Source organism: Pithys albifrons, chromosome 3, assembly GCF_047495875.1.
Source record: "Pithys albifrons albifrons isolate INPA30051 chromosome 3, PitAlb_v1, whole genome shotgun sequence".
Lineage (NCBI taxonomy): Eukaryota > Metazoa > Chordata > Aves > Passeriformes > Thamnophilidae > Pithys > Pithys albifrons.
Window position 1 is genome coordinate 87,053,567 of NC_092460.1, and position 20,130 is coordinate 87,073,696.

General features: G+C 44.8%; 1 protein-coding gene across 2 annotated transcripts in view; it reads right to left on the minus strand.

Moving 5' to 3' along the window:
* Positions 1 to 14,980: 14,980 nt before the first annotated feature.
* ABCD2 (ATP binding cassette subfamily D member 2) overlaps positions 14,981 to 20,130 on the minus strand; it is a 45,048-nt gene continuing 39,898 nt past the window's right edge. For both annotated transcript variants that reach the window (XM_071552603.1, XM_071552605.1), the window contains exon 10: positions 14,981 to 19,242. In XM_071552603.1, the coding sequence (XP_071408704.1) occupies positions 19,032 to 19,242 (211 nt within the window). In that variant the 3' untranslated portion in view covers positions 14,981 to 19,031. The remainder of the gene's footprint in view (positions 19,243 to 20,130) is intronic.

Sequence of the window (20,130 nt, forward strand, 5' to 3'; positions counted from 1 at the left end):
AAGTACTCATCAAATACCCACAGTGCCTGTGTGGGATATGTGGCTGGTTGTGCATTAGTGTTTCAAAGACCATGTGTCTGCAGGGCTCTAATTCCCCTAAAGCCACAGGAGTGCAGACCAGTACCAGTGTAGCTGCAAAGGCTGCAGGCCAGGGACTGGCGGTGCTCACCTCTGCTAGTGACATGGCAGGATCATCCTCAGCTCCTGCTGGGCCTCCATGGACACCAACCTGACTCAGGACATCTGTAACCATGCTGGATCCCCCTCCTATTGGGCAGAGAAGTAAAAGTGCTCTGTGTCTTCTGCTCTCTGGATCTTGGGATTTACAGTCTCATCTACAGCATGTATGGGCCTCAAAAAGCAAACGTCTTTTGAAAATAGTTGTGTATTATCATATGAAAGACACACTTTTTATATCAACATCCCATGGTTCTGAAGTAAAAACATGATAGTGCATGGATACATGTTCATCTCATCATGGATACGTAGGACTTACACCTGTAGCTGTTTGCATCAGTTTCTGGTTCCTGGGAACCACCAGCCTGGTATGCTGTGTCATCTTCCAAGGATGCAATGCTCCCTTCACCAGCACACACCCAAGAGATGCAAAGGGACTCCCAAGAGCTGATCCTGCAATGAGGCAGGAGCTGTGCAGAGCTGAACATCCACAGCTGGGCTGGGCCTTGCCGAAGACACCATCCTGCCCTGTTGTATCCAAGGAACACCAGTGTCCGTGGCTGCACTGCTTCCTGTGGGTCACCAGTGGATGTCATCAATTATGCTCTTTAAGAAGCATAATTTTAAAATGAGGTCATGATATAAGATACTTTGGAAAAGGCTGGCATTGTGTTTGCATCTATTCTATAGTAACAACTGTAAGGAGCATGGGAGTCTGTAGGGAGTGTTATCTCATTGCACGTGGGTTTCATTCTGTCACCATACTCAGCAATGGAACTCAACATCTATTCATAGCTACACTAGTGATGGTGTAATTATCTAATTACTAGGGGCTCATTGTTAAAAATATGTATTGCAACTGCAGTGAATTAAGTAGCCTGTGTACTTCTAACTGGGAGAGTTATGAGTTCATGTTTTTCTCCTCAGGAAACAAACAAATCACTAAGAAGTAAGACCAAACCCACCAATTCAAAGCAAATTTATACTTTGCTATGAGTAAACCAGGAGCAATAAGAGGCTCTGGCAACTGCATTAAGTTCAGGTTTATGGCCTCATGGAAGGAGAAGAGTGTGCAGCCATATGTTAATGACACTCAGAAGTAGGTAAGACCCTGCTGTCACCAAGACCCCGCTGCTCTGCCCTCCTCAGACTGGCACCTTGGCTTTTTGTTTTAGAAGGAAGACAAGGTCACCAATCCTACCCTTCAAACCGAGTGGTGCTGGACTCCCTTTACACCAGTGCAAGGAGAGGGCAAGCCCTGCTGTGTTGTGCCTGGCAGCTGTTCAAGCCTCCTTTCCCTGCTCGCTTCACACAGCAAACCAGACATGTTGCCAGGATCTAGAGAAGCAATCCCCCACCTCTTAAAAAAATATACCTGAGTTAGTGCCAATTTAGGAGGGTTAGTTTTACCCTGGGGATCTCTTTCTTTTCCCCTGCTCTGAGAGCATGCCCACTGTCATAAGAGCTGACCAGAGATGGGGCTAGTTGCAGGCAAGCAGCTGGAGTCCAGCTGGGCTGTGATGATATCTTGTACAGAAGCAAACAAATGGCATCTATTTAAAAACTGTTACAGACCAAAGATTTTTTTCTCAGACTGTCTATTTGTTCCTACTTATGGTTTTGTTCTGTGTTTTCAGTGAGCATATAATTACCATGAATTATATAGCAGAACAGGGTGTGTATTAGGCACACCTTGAGCAAGCAGGTTGTCATTGGCTTGAGCAATGGCTCGAGAGGTGCTGTTTCCCAAGAGTAGCTTCCAAACCCACGGTCTGGGAGGCCTCTGCAGAAAACTGTTTTGTTTTATAACTTTAAAAAGTGACATATTGTATCTCCTGCAGTGACAGGGCACTCTGCAGTTCTTGGATTAACTAACCATAGCCCCTCCTTATAGTAAACATGGAAACATTCAAGACCACAGATTAGAATCATATGAATGCAGACACAGATACTCACTGTCAATCATTTTGAGCAGATGTCTAATAAATCCTTCTTTCCAAGTTTGAGCCGGGTAAAGTACACATTTAGCAGATTGAGAGCAATCACCATCTTTCAGTTTAGTCCTATGATTATTTATAGACTCATAGAACAATTTGAGTTGGAAAGGACCTTAAAGATCATCTATTGCAACCCTCCTGCCATGGGTAGGGACACCTTTTACTAGATCATGTTGCTCAGTGCCTCATCTTACCTGGCCTTGAACACTTTCAGGGCACCAAGATGAGACTAACTCATCTGTACTTCCTCAGGACTTTCTTTTTCCCCTTTTTAAAAATGTGAATTATGTTTTCCCTTTTCCAGTCAGTGGTAACTTCGCTGGACTGTTACAGCTTCTCAGATATGGTGGATATTGATTTATCCACTTCCTCCACCAGTTCCCTCAGGACCCACAGATGCATCTCATCAGGTCCCACAGATTTGTGCACCTTCAGATGACCTTAGGTGGTCTCAAACCTGATCTTCTCCCACATTGGGCAGTTCTTTGTTCTCCCAGTCCTTCTGACTTCCTCTTGGTTAGGATGTACCACTCCTGAGCTTGGGGGAAGTGACCCTTTAATATTAACCATCTTTCTTGGACCCCTTTTCCCTCTAGGGATTTATTCTATGGCACTCTGTCAAGTAGACTCTTGAATAGGCCAAAGTTTGCTCTGCTGAAGTCCAGGTTTTTGAGCTTGCTGTGACCCTCTTCACTGACCCAAGGATCTCCAACTCCTCCATTTCATTGTCACTGCAGCCCAGGCTGCCCTTGAGCTTTGCATTCTCCACCAGCCCCTCCTTGTTGGTGAGAATAAGGTCCAGCATAGAACCTCTCTTTGTCACTTGAAGGAGTTAATATAAAAGCATTCCAGGGATTTCCTGGGTTGCTTATGCTCTGCTGTGTTGTCCCTCCAACAGATATCAGGGAGGTTGAAGTTCCCCAAGAAGACTAGAGCTTCTGAGTGTGAGAACAGTCCTATCTACCTGTAGAGAACCTCATGTCATTGATCTTGCTGGCCAGGCAACTGTTGCAGACCCCCACAATAATGTCACCTGTCCCTGCCCACCCTTCAGTCCTGACCCATAAGCTCTTGTTTGGTTTCTCTCTCAACTCCATGCACTCCAGTTGGTCATTGACACAGAGGGTGACATCCTCTCCTTTCTCCCCATCTGTATCCTTCCATTCCAACGCTCCAGTCACAGGAGACATCCTAGGACATAAGATCCCAGCCCTGAAGGCATGTGCACATCCCTAACTCCTTCTTGGGCATCCCCTGTGCTCTGTGCTCTTGCATAGACAGGCAGTAAAGTTGGCTCCCTATTGAAACTGCCTCACTGGCTGGAGTGTCTGGAATCTCCTTGAGCTTCCATTCAGGTGCTCTCCTGCTAACCTGTGATTCGTCTCCAGGCTCTGGGCATCTCCTGGTAGGAGACATCAAACTGGTAGGACTGGAAAAGACTGAGGTTCCCCTCCCCTGGCACCTTTACTTTAAAGCCCTCTTCACCAGCTGGGCAAACCCTTGACCAAACATGTTCTTCCCCTTCTCTGACAAAAGGACCTCATCAGTTCCCACTAGCCCAGATTTCTTCAGCAGGACCCACGGTCTAAGCAGCTGAACCTCTGGCTCTGGCCCCAGTCCTGTAACCATTTGTTGAGTCACCAGGTTCGACTGGCCCTTTCAACCCCCTTCCCTTTGACCAGGAGAACTGATAAAAATAACTGCTCCTGAGTCCCTTACTGCCTCTCCCAGACTCTGTTATCTTTCTTGATACTCCTATTATAGTAATAACTTGATACTCCTGTTATTCTGTTACAGAAGCCTTTCATGAAGGCATCCTGAAGGCTTCAACATGTAAGGTGATTTTAAAATGATGACACTGTCAAAAACTAAAGTGAAGAGCAAATCATTGCCCTGCATGCATGTGGGTAGATGGAGCTCACCTGCTTGGAATTCAGGGCTGCTCCTCCCAAAAGAAGGGGTAACTGGTTATCATAGGCACAGGACTAAAATGTATAGGGAATTTTGATATTTATTATTTCTATTTGCTTATTTCTACATAAACCTGCTCAGTCTAATTCCCCAGTTGGGTTGATAGAGCAGTGATTCAGAAATTTTTCTGAGAACTTGTAATGGATAATATTTGTGCTCCTCACTGACAAAGTGAAATGCAGTAAATCCAACCTAAGCAGTGGTGAGCTCAGGTGACAGGGGGGCAGCAGGACACAAAGAAGTCCCAGTGCTGTATACAGAGAATTTCTAGTGTTCTGAATGACTCTATGTACCTGGTGAAACAGTGACCACATTTTACTGCTTGGCAAGCTGTGGGACAAAGTCCTGCCTTGCTTCTCTTTTTGCTCAAGCATGAAGACATGATGTACATGCAGGCCAGGAAAAATGTCCAACTGATCTGTGACATCCGTGCCACAATATACCCTCAGACCAAAAATCCAGTGATACTTAGAAGAGACCAAGATCTTTCTGTGTCCTTGGTGAGGTGCTCCTTGATTGTACAGCAGATGAGTGGTGCTGTGCACAGTGATAATTACCAGTGATAAATAAACCCTTCACATACCAAAGTCCAAGCCACACTGTGAATAACGGAGGTTACAGCAAACTAACCCTATGGGCAAATTTTTATACAATTGTCCATTATGGGTAGTCCATACAGCTTCTGAACTGTCCTTCAAATTAAACTAAAGCACTCAAGCATGGATCAAATTGAGTGTGGCAGCTCATTCACCTACCAATCTCTCTCAGGACCCACAGAAAGTTTGGTTTGAAGTTAAATAAAAATCAAAGGGACCAATGTAACACTACTTTTAAGAGTCATTCCTTGGCCAGGCAGCAATGTGTGCAGCCATGCCATCAGAAAGACAGGATTTGTCATTAAAGCCTTTGTGCTGCCTTTTTCCTCTAACCCCTGAGTTGGGAGGCAAAAGAATAATCAATGAGGTGTGCCTAAAACCGGTAAGCCTGGAACCCATCTACGTACTAATACAACTCAATATTCATCACTATCTAATTAACCAGTCAGTCTTTAGTATAACTGCATGTATTTCTCTAGAATGCTCGATCAAGCATCCTTAATTCTACAGGCTTTTCTGTATATTTACTAATTGAATGGGTACTTACAATAATTCTTTTAACCTGTGTGTCATGTTCTTTGAAATTAATCTGAACTTTAACCTGTGTTACTGTCATCAGCTACATGCTGAGCTATCTACTATTACCCAATAAGTTTTTGGGTAGCAAATACTGTGATTTTTGTACTATGATACATCCCCCTTTTTAGTTACACATAAAATCTTGTGAAATCTTTTCTAGGAGGACTGAAATTTTCCTGGCTTGGCTCAGTTCAAAGGTAAAGACATAAAAGAAAAGTAAAATAATTTTTGAGGTTTTTTTTGTTGGATGACATAAAGACAAAAAGTTTTTTAAAATTTGGAGTTGTGTTATGTCTTTTAACTTCTGCACACCCATAGTTATAAAAGAGTAAAATCCCTCCAGATTAATAGGAAAATATCCAGCACTCATATTCACAAAGAAAATAGGAAAATCTAGATTAGCCATATGCTCAAGGCTAACACTAAGATAACAACAATCCAGTATTTGTCATTTTGTAAAATTATCACTATTTTTAAGCAAAACTGCTTGAGGTGTGGCATTAGCAAACACGAAACCTTGCTCCATTCCTCATGTAAGCATTAGAAATGTTTGAACTCTGCCATTGGAAACAGATTGTGCAAACCGTCTCCAGCATGTAGAACCTAGTTTTGAAGCATGAAGAAACAGGTTTTGAATCACCAGGGAAATGGTACTGAAATATCCCTAGGTAAGAACAGGTGGGGAAACACTTCATCACACTCCCTAACTCACAGGTTCAGCTGTTTGTGGCATGTGTGGCAGCACTCCTCATAAAACTTTTTCCACGTTTAGTTACACAATACATGTGGCATGCCTTGACAGCCATATCAAAGCAGCATCTACTGGATGCACAGGAAAAACTATGCAGAAAAGGCACAAACACCATAAAACTTTGTCCACATATTTTCCAGGCTGAGCAACCAACAGGTTAGGAACATTCCAATCTTGCCATCATGTTCAGGACACGTTTGATAAGCATCAGGAAACATACCTAATGATGTGCATGGGTGTAAATTGGTGCTGGCAACATTGAGTGACGCTGCATCCACATGAGACATGTCAGTAGATTTTATAAATCTTGATTACAATGGAAATAAAGAGTAGTTTCACATCCATGCAAGCTGGTTGGCAAGCCACCAACAGCCTTCATGCGCTGCTTTGTGCCCCACTCACACAACAGTTCAGGTGTTCTCCTGCTCCGAGGCCAGAGTCCTCTCCTCAGGGTGATGAGGAGCTGGCTGCTGTGGGCACTCATGTCAGCATATGCCACACACAAAGGACTAAGTGGCCCTTGCAGTCTGTCTGGGCCCCACATGCTCACCATGTTTATCACTGGCCCAAGTGAGTGGCCTGGGAGTAGTGTCTTCCAGTGTGACAGGAGGAGGCTGGAAGCGCTGGCGTTCAGACAAACTGTAACATGCTAGAAGGGCATTCCTGTGGTCATGGTTGGAGGTGGCCAGAGGTTCCCAAAGGCATCTGGTGTCACAAAAGGACCAGGCATTTAAAGATGTTCTACAAAGGGGTTAAAAAGCAGCATTTAAATTTTCTTTGGCCCATACAATGCTGGCTAACATCCTGTGGTCCGGGGATTCAAGTGAGCCTGGCTGAGCAGCAACTCTCTTGGCTGTGGGCAGGCTCTTCTGGAGCGGGAATGAGGGATCTTGCAGTGGAAAGAGCAGTTTTCCAGCTACTCCACCTTACCGTGTCAGATGGTGAGGGATGGGTCCCTGGCTGGCAGTCCCATCCCACTGCTCTGGCTGCGGAGCGGCTCCTCCGGCTCATTCTTGGTTGACTTCATGGCGGCCCTTGCACAATCCCTGGAACTACTGCCAGGCATCTCTGTTTTGTGAACACCCCCAGAGCTCTTATGTACTCGGTTTGGAACAGACTTCAAAGATGCGCTGCTTCTAGTCTTCAAAAGGAAGTCGCTACTCCCCCCAGAGGGGAAGCATTTTCTGGCTTCCCTCCTCCTTAGCTTTCCCTTTCCTCCACTGAGCCACTGGCTTTTCTTTCCTCTGAAGTGCAGCTGCCCCTTCAGCCTCCAAGCCTTTACCCTCACCTCATCAGCGGGAGATGGGACTAATGCATTCCTCCTTCCCCACTCGTTTCCACCATGTCAGGGACCCTTGGCAGAGAGGCAGGGAGCATTGCCAAGGTGTCTTCACCCAGAAGCCCTGCAGGACACCCCAGTATCGCTGCTGGCCTCCACCCCACTCCTTCACTGGGACCAGGAGGAGATGGTGCTGGGGGAAGCCAGGCTGACAGCCCTGTTTGTGATACAGAGCAATCACTTAAGCTGGAACAGATCAAAACTAAGCTGTTCCTCAACAAAGCCAATTCTCACCCTTTTTATCACAAATCTAACAGATTACCCCCTGCCCTGGGAATTGCAGTTCTGCACAGGCAAGTAAAGGAGAAAAACACACAGATTTTTTTTTTAAATACAATAAATAAAAAGCAACCTTTTTCTATCTTCATGGCCAGAGAATAAAGCCTGCAAATATCAGCCAAAGACAAAGCAAAATGGTGCCATGGGTGTGTTTGCTGGGTATGTACTGCCAGTGCTGTGGCTCCCTGTCCTGAGGACCTTTACCAGCACCTCCTCTTGGGAAAGCCAGCCCAGAGTGTGAACAGTTGTGCTCAAAGCTCAGTGAATAAACACAAGTACAAGCATAAGAGGAAAAAACCTAGTTTTCCAAAGTATGTGACACTCCACCCCCCCCGACTTTTACCATGGAAGGACAGAGTTGGGAGCATGTCCCTCTGTCTGCTGTCTTCAAATTCTGTGGTCTGTCAACAGACAGACAGCGTCAGTAATCCTTGCAGTGGAAACCTGTCTGGAACTAAGCTCTGACAGTCTCAGATCTGCTGTCTCTGCAAGCCTTTCTGGGCTAACCTCTTCAAAGTGCAGGAAGGACACCCATCTGCAGGCTGGATCAGAGGAAGAGCGAATGAGATTTAATTAAGATGATTTTGCCCTCCAGTCAGGTTGTTTAAAAATTTATTTCAGTTCTCCTACCTTCTCCATTAAACTCACAAGACAGAGGGAGAAATACACCCTGAAATATTGATTCTGTCTCTCAGCTGGCAGTGACCTACATTTGCAGATGCTCAGCCCATGAGCTGATGCCCAGGACTGTTGCTGTCCCACCACTCTGCACACTGGAGGAATGATTAAGGTGCTGGTTTGGACTAGAGGCAGAGTTTGACATTAATCCTTTAATTTCTTTTAAATGCACCATGATTCATTATCTCAGGCAGGATTCCATATCAGGTGCATTAAGAAAGCTTTATGAGAGGCAAGCTGAGGTTGTTGGATCAAAGCTATGCCCTAGGCAACATGAGAGCACTTCCCAGCCTCTTACAGCTGGTTTCTGTAAAGGCAGACAGCACCGGTTTGAGTGCTGGAACTGCTGGAAGAAAACTTAGATATGTTTAATTTTTTTTCCCCAATATTTTTTCCCTCCAGCTTATCAGTCATGTCAGTCCTACCCAACAAGGAATAACTAAAGGCCAAATTCAATTCATCTTTGATTTGCATCTGCAAAGCTTACATCATCTTCACTGAAGGCTTCCTAAGAGTGGCAGATGAGTATACAGCTAGGAAAACATCAGCCTGGCAGAGATAGAGTCATGAAACTCTTGGGAAATGCCATTGTTGCTCAGCCCTGCCCATAGGAGTGCTGCTCAGGATGCAGATCTCCTCCAATTAAGTACCGCAGCATGCAAATTATGGGGGAAAGAATTTGGGGAGGAATTTAGCATCTGCGAATAATTTTGACTTCATCTCTCACCAGTTAAATATTCCATGGTGTATTGCACAGTCAGTCCCAAGAACAGCTGAGCACCTGTCTCGGTTTGAGGGGAAAAACCAAAATGTTTTACCCACAAGCAGGGGAGGGGCCTCCTCCACAATAATCACACCACTCTTTATCAAATTTAAGAAAAGGAATTTTAATACAAGAAGGATAACTGCTATATATATATATATATATATATATATGTAAACAGACTAGTGCAACCCACTTCCCCAACACCACAAGAGAGAAAAAAAAAACAAACAAAACCCAGCAGGTTTTCCTCCGGGAGAAAAGGTTATACTTAAGTGTCCTTGTCACAGCCCGGCTGGCTGCAGAGTGAGTTTCAGTCCCTCTCCAGCGAGACAAACGAGCAGTGGGCTTTCAGATGGACTCAGTCTCTTCCCCCCTGTGTTCCCCGTCCAAGAAGCAGAAAGGTACGAGCAACCAGCAGCAAATCCAAGGCAGGCAGCAGCACGGCAGGAAAAAAGTAGTCCGAAGTAGGCAGCGGCAAGACAGCCAGGGAAAACCCCAGCAGTAACCAGCAGAGCAGCCTGCCTCCTTGGAGCCCCCACTCCCCCGTTCCGCCGAGCCAAGACTGAGGAGAATATCCAAAAAAAACCCAAAAGAGACAAACCTGCCCCCACCCCAGCGATCACAGTTAACTGCTTCTTTTGTTAACCGCTGGCCTGGGCAGTTAAGTGGCAGGGGAGAGAATTTACATAATAATCCCAAACTACAACAGCACCTTAATATTAGATTCATACAAAACAAACCCTTAAGGTGCCTTCATACTGTTAGGGGTCATGAATGCAGTTGCTATTTTATGTGTTGTGCCTGAAAAACGTAGCAATTTATTAGGAGTTGCACATGTCATAAGTGGAATTCACCCACTATCAATAATCTTTACAGGAAATTACTGTGAAGGGAGCAAGCCTGGCTTGATAGCAAAACTTGGCAATGCTTCACTGATAGGAGACTGCAAACTCAGCAGTAATGAGGGTTCTTCCAAGTTCCTCTCTAATAATCTAATCAGTGTCATTAAGGAAACCTTTTAAGAACAGCTCGGGATGCCTGATGACTCTAAGCTTCATGGTCCAAGCATTTGTTTTGTTTAGTTTCCCTGACATGCCCTGTGTTTCACCAGCAACAACTCTGGCTCCACTCTTAAACATGGTGTTCAACTCAGTATCACTTTTCTTTCCCACCAGCAGCCCAGTGGACTGCAGCTCTAGCAGCACTTTCAAACAGGATTCCTGAGGCTTAGCATTATATGTGAACAGGAAATTGGAGCCTGTAAGCCTGCACACAGAAGCTTGTGTATTTGTGTCTGAATCTGGGGCTAAGCCGACTGCAGGAGAACCTGACTGAGGTAAATGAAGCAAGACATCACTGATGAAGAGGTATCCCATGTCTGGAGTATTTTTGAATGCTTATGGGAGTGCATTTTTAGTGCAACTCTTACCCCCTAAGCTCTCCACGGCAGACAACAGAACTGTGTTCTCACACAAGCCACTGTGGGTGAGGACTCATCTTCAAGTGCAACAAAGCAAATACTTTCTGCTCACACACGCCTCATTCTTCAGGAGAGCACGTAGCTATGCCTCTTCTGCCACCACCCACAAGAAATCCAAAAAAACTTGAGAAGATTGTGACAGTCAGATAGGATTAAAGCACAAACCCAGATAGATAATGGCCAGTCTAAGACCTGTTTGGGCAGGTGGGTGCAAACAGCAAAGGTCTTCTGCCCATACTCTGGGCTGGCATTGCAGGAGCCTGATTTAATCTGGAGGCAGCCCAGTGCTGCATTTCATGCATCCCAGCATCATGTTTCTCCTGGCAGTGGGTAATGCAGGGTAGCTCCTGTGGGAAGAAGCAAGTGCCTTTCAGGGTGGGCAATGCTGACCTAAACGTCCTTTTATGGGTGCCAGGGCAGGGCAGCTCAGGTCTGTCTGGACTTGCTTCCTACAATGCAGGAAAAGAGCTGGAGAGACTTGGCCTTCATGGCTCCAGGTCTTCAGTCCTTTCCTCCCAATCTCACGGTAGCTTTTCTGTGTGGCAGAGCTCAGCGGGCTGGCCATGGTCCATGCAAGCACAGGGTGCTGCAATCCTGTTGACTCCAGCAGCACTGGAGTTCCCACTTTCTTGCTGGCCAGGAGGGACTGGTTTGGCACCAGTTAACACAAGATGCCATCATAAAATGCCCTGTGCCAAACAGGTACTTTCTGCTGGAGTACCCCAGCAGCCATCAGAAGTAAAACCTGTCCTGGCTTCGTCAGTCTGAATTTGTCTACTCCCAGCTTCTGCATCTCATTTATGCCTCTTGCAGCATCATAAGGCTCTGAACTAGCAAAGTAAACACACATCTTCTTGCACAGCTTGAAGTAAACAACCAAAAAGCTTGGAATATGGCCTCATGACAGGCCAGGCAAGTATTTGGTGATACAGCCCTACACTCTGTCCCAGGTAGGAGCACGCTTTGGCCCATCTGATCTGGGTTGTCTTTAAGGTGCTCCTGAGAACTCCTGACTCCCCTGGAAACTTTGACTGGCAGCACAGGAGTTAAAGTCAAGAAGGTGAGAAGATTGTTTTTGAGGAAATAGTCCTTGGCTGGAGGGGAGGGGGTTGAAAAGATTGGAGCCCATGCCAGTGCAGTAACTTGGGTTTCTCAGAGGTGCTCAGTGGGGCAGAGAAGCAGGCACCTTGGTGCTGTCCCACGGGAATACAAGGGGTCCAGTCCTCACTGGCACCACCCTGTCCTTGCCCAGTGTCACAGCAGGGACAGTGGATCACAGGCAACTGACACAGCCAGACCAGACTGAGTAAAGCAACATCCAGCAGGCCCATTTTTTAGAAACAGACATTTTTAAATATCTTTAAAACTAATGGTGCCAGTGAGTTTTTTTCCTGGTTGTTAATTAAATCCTCTGTCAGACAGAAGCAGTTTGCAGCCTGTGACTTGAAAGAGGAATTGAACTTCCCTTCAGAAGTCCCTGGATCCTTACAAAGGAAGCACAATAATTCTCCCAGGCTGGATTGCCTTGCCTCCACTTTCATCTTGGCATGAAATACATCAATCACTCTTTTTTCCATCCATAATAATGCAAGCAAGAGTCTAATAAACAGAGTCCTCGTCCTCTGAGGCTCAGCAATGAGCCATATGGCACATACATAAGGGAAAATTAGCGATTAGGCAGGAGTGGAATTGTCTGTAACATGATTACAGTATAAAAGACTGCGACAGCACCTCCTTGTATGCACATTTTGCACTATCAAGGAAATGGCGATTTTCAGAATGTTGCTTCTATGACTGCCATTTCATACTGGTTATGAAGGGGTTATGGTTGAATAGCAGAGCTCAGACAAGGCATGTTATTATTTAAGAACGGATTATATTTATGGGTTACCCAGAAATACTCCAAAGAACATTATGAAAGGCAATTGTGTGCCTATGATGAAAATTGTGGGCTAGGATTAAAAAAGTATTCTTTGTTTTTCACAAGTAAGAGCTGTGTAACTTTTAAACCACTCTGGCTTTGCAGGTATAAACTGATGCTAGAAATGTTTGCTCAGTGCAAGAATGTGTTATAATTCTGAGCATACACGTAAGCAGAGCCCAGCTTTTCCACTACCAGCTGTTGTGTCTTAGTACCTTGGATTAGTTCCTCGTCAGCTACCGCTTTAGTTGTGCAGATGTTATTTCTTAAGACTTTTCCTGAAAGTGTTTGCAGACTATCTATAAAAAACCAACTGTATTTGACAGCACCCATGACCCCATGCCCTCTCTTCCATCACTTGCCACCAAAGACACCGGCACTCAATGTCTCAGTGCTGCACGGATCCGAGTGGGGACAGAAAGTGGACCAAAAAGGGTGGGAAGGAAGACTTAGTGCAACCCCTACAACAGAGATCTCCAAACACACTAGCACAAGAAACACCAGCTGATCGAGAAATACTTCATAAACTTGATTACTTATAGGACAGTGGGGCTATAATTGACAGGAAGAACATTTTAACTGAGAACAAAGTACTGGAATTACTGAGTGCAAAGTTTTTGAGTGCTTCAGATATTAAATATATTAAGTTTGCTTCAATATCTTGCTAGTCATTTAAGGTAAGAATAATTTCTAATTCCCAAAGACCCAAGTCTTTATGAAAAGCATTATGAATCTGATCTATTTGAAATGCAGCTCTAAAACAATGCAAATATGAACTGTTTCAAAGACATTTCAATTTAAATAACTTTGTTGACGATTCTTTAATGCTAAAATTGATCAATAAATGAATATTTTTCTGTTGTTGTTTATATTATCCTACAAATGCTGTGTCAAAGACGGCTTGTCTCTGTGTTTGATGACAAGAGAAGAAAAGTAATGAGCTATTGCACAATTACATTATGTCTAAGACAGATTTCATTACTCTCTTTTTTCAGCATCTGGCTCCTCCCATGGGCTCTCTTGGAGTGATTTTTCTCAGACCTCATCCCAGCCTAGTTTCTCAGCCCCAGGACCCACCTGGCTACTCAACTCTGCATCAGCTTCCATCACAACCTCTTTCTCCCTTTTTTAATTACCTGTTTAAAACCAGATCGCTCAGACACATCAAACTTGCATTGAGTGGGTACAGTATTTTTGAAATGTCATTGTTACCCTCTCACAGATGGTCTCACTTGCATGAGGTTAAAGACACTAATTTAAAGAATACAAAGCAGGTGCTGCAGAATAAGCCATAATCAGAAATAAGCCATACAGAGACAGCATAAGATGTTCTTCCAGATATTCCTCACTTACAAGAAAATTTCACCTGTGGGAAGTCTTTGAACATTTTTGTTCTGAATATTTCCTGAGTCCCTTTTGATCCCGTAATACAATTCTTGCTGTTTCCTCTCTTCTGGGAATACTTAACCTTTCAGCAGAGGCTCAGGACTACAGCACCTCATTTCAAAAACATGGCACCAGTCCTCTGATGGCCTGGTCAGAAAGCAGGAGTGCTCTACAAGGAATGGACACCAATTCTTGTAAAAAAAAAGTGAAACTAAAGTGCAACTTGAGCTTTCAGCTCATGTCCCCCACTACAATAAAGCCTGTCTCCTCTTGCTTCAATGCATGTGCCCCAGTGTGGTCCTACAGCCCACCCACAGACCCACAAAAGTGTGTTTCTCATTCCTCATGTCCTGGACTCTGCCAGTCTCTCCCACTGAGTGGGTGCAGTTGCTGGAAGGGAGGCATGGAGGACTGGCCTTCATCCATAAGAATCTAGTTCTCAAGCGACCACCATCACCACCGGCTCCTCAGCTGCATAGTCCAGACCCTGTACCACCATGCAGTACCTCACCAACAGCTCCACACAGCTGGAAGGACCAGACACCAGCCAGCTCTGTCAAGGCAGCCAAGGAGTCAACCAACATCCTCATACTTCCCAAGAAAAGACTCTCTCCTTTGCTAGGCCACCATGGCGCCTGCTTGTTAGCATTTGTGACATCGATGCTTTATGCATAACTGTATCTTACAAAGACCACAATAACAACCTTTGGGAGTGATGCTGCTGAGGACACCTGATGTGGCACTACTGACAAGGTCCTCTGGCTCACTGCTTGGTGCCCAGGGCCCCTGCAGAACCCCCCAGCAAGGGGTGGCAGCTCTTGTCACCTTCCTGTCATCAATCAGGTACACACTGAAGTGGATGGGCATGAGATACGAGAAACCTCACAGCAGCCTTTGCCACCAGCAAGGAACACTTGTTTTAACTTGAAAACATGTAACATCCACTCCAAGTTTTCCTGCTCCATCACAGAAATGAGGGATGGGAAAGGGCTCCACAGCACATGCAGGAAGGGCCTGACTGCTTTATGAATGACTCATAAGGAACACTGCAAACTCAAAGTAAATGCAACATGTTTTATTCGGGGTTGGAATAAATTACAACTGTTAAGCATATTTTATTGCTTTATAAATTGTCTGCTCTTAAAAGGCATTAATATCAAACATAAACAAAACAAAGACATTCAATTAGCAGTTCAGTTCTCTTAAACTTCATGAACAGCTTAGTAGGGGGATTTCTTTATACGATTGGTTCATAAATTTGACTTTGACATGCACTGTCACCATTCATACATATTGAGGGGGCTGTAGCTGTGTTCATTTGCTTTAGGACGCCATTTTTTAATGCAATTTTCTCTAAAATATCCCAATGATTACCCAGTTCCTCATTCCCTACTGAAATACAAATCCCACTGCTTTCAAAAGAGTCCTTTAAAAGGTATGTGGGGTTTTCTGTCCCTGCAGAAGGAGGGCTTCCAAGTCCAAACTAGCAATGAGTCTGGTCCCCAAACTAAATGAAAAACTCCTCCCATGCTAAAACGCTGAAATCCCATGCACAAAAAATGTGTCCTCCCATTCTGAAGATTCTTGCAAAAAATCCTGCTTTATCCAAATGAACTGATGTAGAGAATTTTTATTTTTATTGTACAGTTACTCCCTGCCTGAGGCTGGTATGAATTTTGCTCAACATCTGTACTCCTCTAGGATGCAGAGCCACAGTCTGCCCTGAGCCCTGGGGGGTGAGAGGGTGCTCAGGGAGGCCAGGTGTGCTCAGCACTGTGCAGTGCCCAGCCCTGCATGCACAGATGCTGTGACACAACAAGCTGGATCTGGCTAGCTCCAGATAGACAGCAAAGCAGAAAGAAGACTCAAAAGTCACTTCCTTGGCCTCCTGGGAGTCACAGCTCCTGAATGCCAGAAATGGAATGAACATTGATAAGCAGCACTAACTCCACTGCAAAAAAGCTTCCAACAAGGCATCCTGTCCTGCTCTGACCCTCTTGCACTCCAAGGGCCATGTGCTCCCCCTGCCTCAGCTCCTGAACACTGTCTCCCTGAGTTATTCCTGGGCAGGGAGCATGCACCTCTGCTCGGCTGCATCTGAAGCAGCACAAAATGAGCTGGCCTATGCCCTGTAAACTCTCAGAAACAGAAACGGAGACTCCAGTCTCAATTAGCCCTTGGAACAACAGAGAAAGTTTGCAGAAAGTATCTCCAGGGCAGCTTCTCTTCCTGCCACAAAACTAGCTTTAAAAATAATGAGCCACTGGTATAGAAAATCCTTCTAAAACCAGTTCAGTATCATTCAGAAAGTTCCTGTTTAGAGAAGTGTTTCTTCTCATACCAGCCTCTAATGTTTTTGCCATGCCTACAAGAATGTGAATAGCTGAGTGAGATGCTAGAATATTTTACACTATATTATTGAATGGAAATGGTTAAGTCTACTACTGGATCCAAGAAATAGATATCAAATTTCAAAGAAAATACTATTACACTGATTCTGGTGTATCTCAGTTTTCACCAAAATTTCATCAGTAACATATATATAGTATGTTTTTATGCATAATCTCATTTAAAAAAGCAGCAAACAAACTTTCTTCTACTAAACGTGGTCTCCTCAGAAGGTGTTTGCTTTGTGCCATGAAGGCTGCCCAGCTTTGGTATCTGTGAGCAGATTTCAGGTGCTGCACTGGTCTGTAATGACTCCCAGCAGGTCAAGCTTTGGTGGGATACCTGGAGCTGTACTAAACTGGACCAATTCTTCAGCAGTTTTCAGTGTCCTAATCATTCAGGTGGTGGATAAACGCTGGTTTAGCTACGAGCCACATGTTAAAGTGCTTAGTGACAGGGTGGGGAACAGCAATGCCCCTTCCTCCACTTCAGGCCTTGCCTTGGGAGAGGCTTGTGGAAATGTGGCTTTGTGGCTGTTTTGTGCTAGCAGGATACACTGCAGCTGGGACAAGGGCACGTGTGCGGCATGCGCCTGATTCACCACATCTTAGAGGAATGTAACTCAAAAATGTGCAAGCTTTTTACTCTCATCAGTCATCTCATTCATGCTCACTGAGAACAGATTCTTGGCTGCCTTCTTTTTTCCCTTAGCAGTTCTGAATGTTGCTTTGAAGACGAGAAGGGGGAAAGGTTGCCTTCAGGGAGAGGGACAAGCACAGACATTTGCAAAGGAAAATGCATGCACATGTCACCCACCACAGCAGTGACCTCCGGTCTGTGCTTTGCTACACAACTTCTTATCTTGAAGCTAAATTTTTCAGCCCTTTCAGAGGTTCCCAAGAGCATTCCTTTCTATGTCAGTGTGACATCTCACAGGGCTCTACAGTGAAAAATAATGAAAGGAACAAACTGTTGTCCCAGGCTAAGTTATAGGCTTACATTCAAGCCACAGATTCTAGAGGGAGCAGACTTACTCCATTTTCTGGTTCAAGTGCTGTATCAAGCAGCAAGCTGAGCCCACAGTGAGAAGGAACATGAGCTAATAGTTAGTGCACTGGCTAGGTGTTGGCAGAGGGAGTTAATTTATCTTCCCCCTGTTCCTGAAGTAACCAGAAAAAGGAAACAGGTTGTATTTTAATCTCAGCAAATGGTCCTAAAATACTTCTCCTCTCTTTAGCAATGCTTAACAGCTTCTGTACTGCCTCTCTCAGACTAACAACATATTCTAAGGAATCACACTTCTTGGAAAAAAAAACAACAACAAACTTCAGGATCTTGGCTAAGGCTCATTTACCATCTGCAAAGCCTCTTACCCCATCTGATCTTTACTCCTGAGCTGCCCATTTGCCATGCACTTGCAGTCAGAGAGAGCAGGAGCTCTTAAATACATTCACATCTTTATTTCTAATTCTCCAGGTCTTGCCTCCAGCAAGGCCCTCAGGCCAGCACTGTCTCAGGCAGTCCTGTTAAAGCACCCAGCTGATGGGAGGCTATGTTCCTACTGAACTGAAAAGCAGATGGACAATCGGTGAGGGCATCTGAAAACAAAGCTGTTAAGCAGTGCCTTTGCTCACAGTGTTCAGACACTCCACCAAATATGGCAGGCATATTAATTAGTGGTTACAAAATGCTCTAACTTTTCACAGACCTTTATAAATGCTGAGCATTTTAACAGGCAGGACAGCCATGCCTGAGAATTCAGTGTATTAGAAACTGGCATTTCCTTCTCTGATAGTCCTTCCCATCACAAAGTGTCTCATGGAACAAGTGTCTATATTGTGATCATACCAGTGGAGGAACTGGGTCAGGGATGGATGTTGGATGGATCAGACCCGTGGAACAGATGATTTAGTCAGGCGAAAACTAAGTCACTGGGGGCCAGGCCCAGTGCTCCATCCACACCACCAGAGGTTACTGAATGAGGGATATAAATAATCCCCCAAAGGAACTGATGTATCATAAAAGGCAAGGAGCCTCTGAAGCTATGCATAGTGGCACAAAGTACAGCACAAGTATATTACATATTTAGCTCTATCCCTGCTTCTCCATCACAGGGGCAGTGGGTTGCCCAGACAGTTGTCTTCTGGTCAGCCTATTATGTTATTTCCTATGAAAATGCAGGGAAAGCTGTGTATACAATTCAGTAGTAGAACAAAAGTCTTGTTTTACATGGGCTGAGAGAATGTTTCTTATACCCAAATGAGACTTTTGCATGCATCTGCATACTCACCCATATTGCCTCTGTCGTGCTCCATGCCTGAGTTTCATGCCCGGTTGCTCTGCGTAGCAGGCATATCATATGCACACAGTAACCCGGTACAAGAGCACATTCTGCAGGCCAAGTCTCAGACAAAAATTCACCTACAAAACCTAAGTGTGTTCGTTGTTTCTTGCAGTGAATCGGGCTTTCACTAGGAATTAACATAAGCTGAAGTGACTAATCTTATACTCTGTGCACTTGCTTATTTTCTTTTCACAGTTCAACCACTTTCTTCCTTAATTCTAAAATGCTGAAGACTTACATAGCATTCAGGGCATTATTTTCTGCTGGCTGTGTTTTGCTATGCTCTAAGCCTCTATCACAATGCATGCAAAGGATAATGGCTGAATTTGTAATGCCTTTAACTAAAAAAATACTTTAAAAAACATAAAACATAAATTATTTATTCCTCTTTGTCCATTGTTTTAAGCACTGAGTCTTCTCCCAGGATTTTACACAGTTCATTCAGTCTCTGCTGCATTTTAGGAATTCCTGCAAGTTGGGATTCCAGTCTCTGTTTTTCCTCACTCAGTGATAAACGGATAGCGGTGTCCAACTGCTCAAAACGCCAGCCACCTTGTCCGTCAAACTGCAGCAAGTGAGTGTGGTACTTCCTGCAGCAGAAATTCAAACATTAGTAATGGCTCAGCGAACAGATGGGTCATTTTTGCACACAAATGTGGACGGTCTGTGTCTCTTCTCAATGATGTCTCTCAGGAATTCAAGAGTTGGCCAGTCCTGCATCACTGGGTAAAACTTTTTTCAGCAACTCATCATCCCAGGACACTCTTGTGTGAGGGATTTGGGTACTTCAAAGCCTGTCACCAGGACCTCCCTAGGCCATCTAGTGAAATTCAGTGGCAGGGTGCCAGCTGTAAGCTCTGGACAGCTCTGTGGGCTCCCAGCTGGGGCAGTCACTGCCCACATGGCCAGGCTTGCCGAGGCCCTCACATGCAATGATGGGCAGAAGGGCTCTGGAGAGTCCCCTCATCCATCACCTGCTGTCCCTGGCCAAGGTGAGGGCCTCCCTGCTGGAAACATTGTCTTGTGGCTACAGCTGCCTTCACTGATCTTCCATCAGATGCCTTTTTCTCCAGGAGCTTGAACAGCAGCGAAAGACAAGGTTTGCTTCTCCCTCAGGAATGCTAGTCCCAGTTTATTTTATTTACTCTGCTTTCTGAAAGAAGTCCTACCTCCTTAGCAGAAAATACAGTGAGGCAGGCACAGCACACCTAATGCTACTGATAAAACTTGAGTTTGTTCAGATTACACCTCAGTTTGTTCCCTGCATCTTATAAGGCTGGCTAAAGGTACCTTCAGTCCTAAAACATGGTTTGATTTGCAAGGGTCCAAAATACAAAAGTCTGTGTAGGAGTCACAGATCTTTCAGTGAGTATCAGGGTGTGTGCACCAAAAATATTCAAAGTGTACATGTGGAGTTTGTCAAGACCTGACAAGACTTTTTTCAGGAGATGCAAGAGGAAGGGCACAGAGTTCCCTCA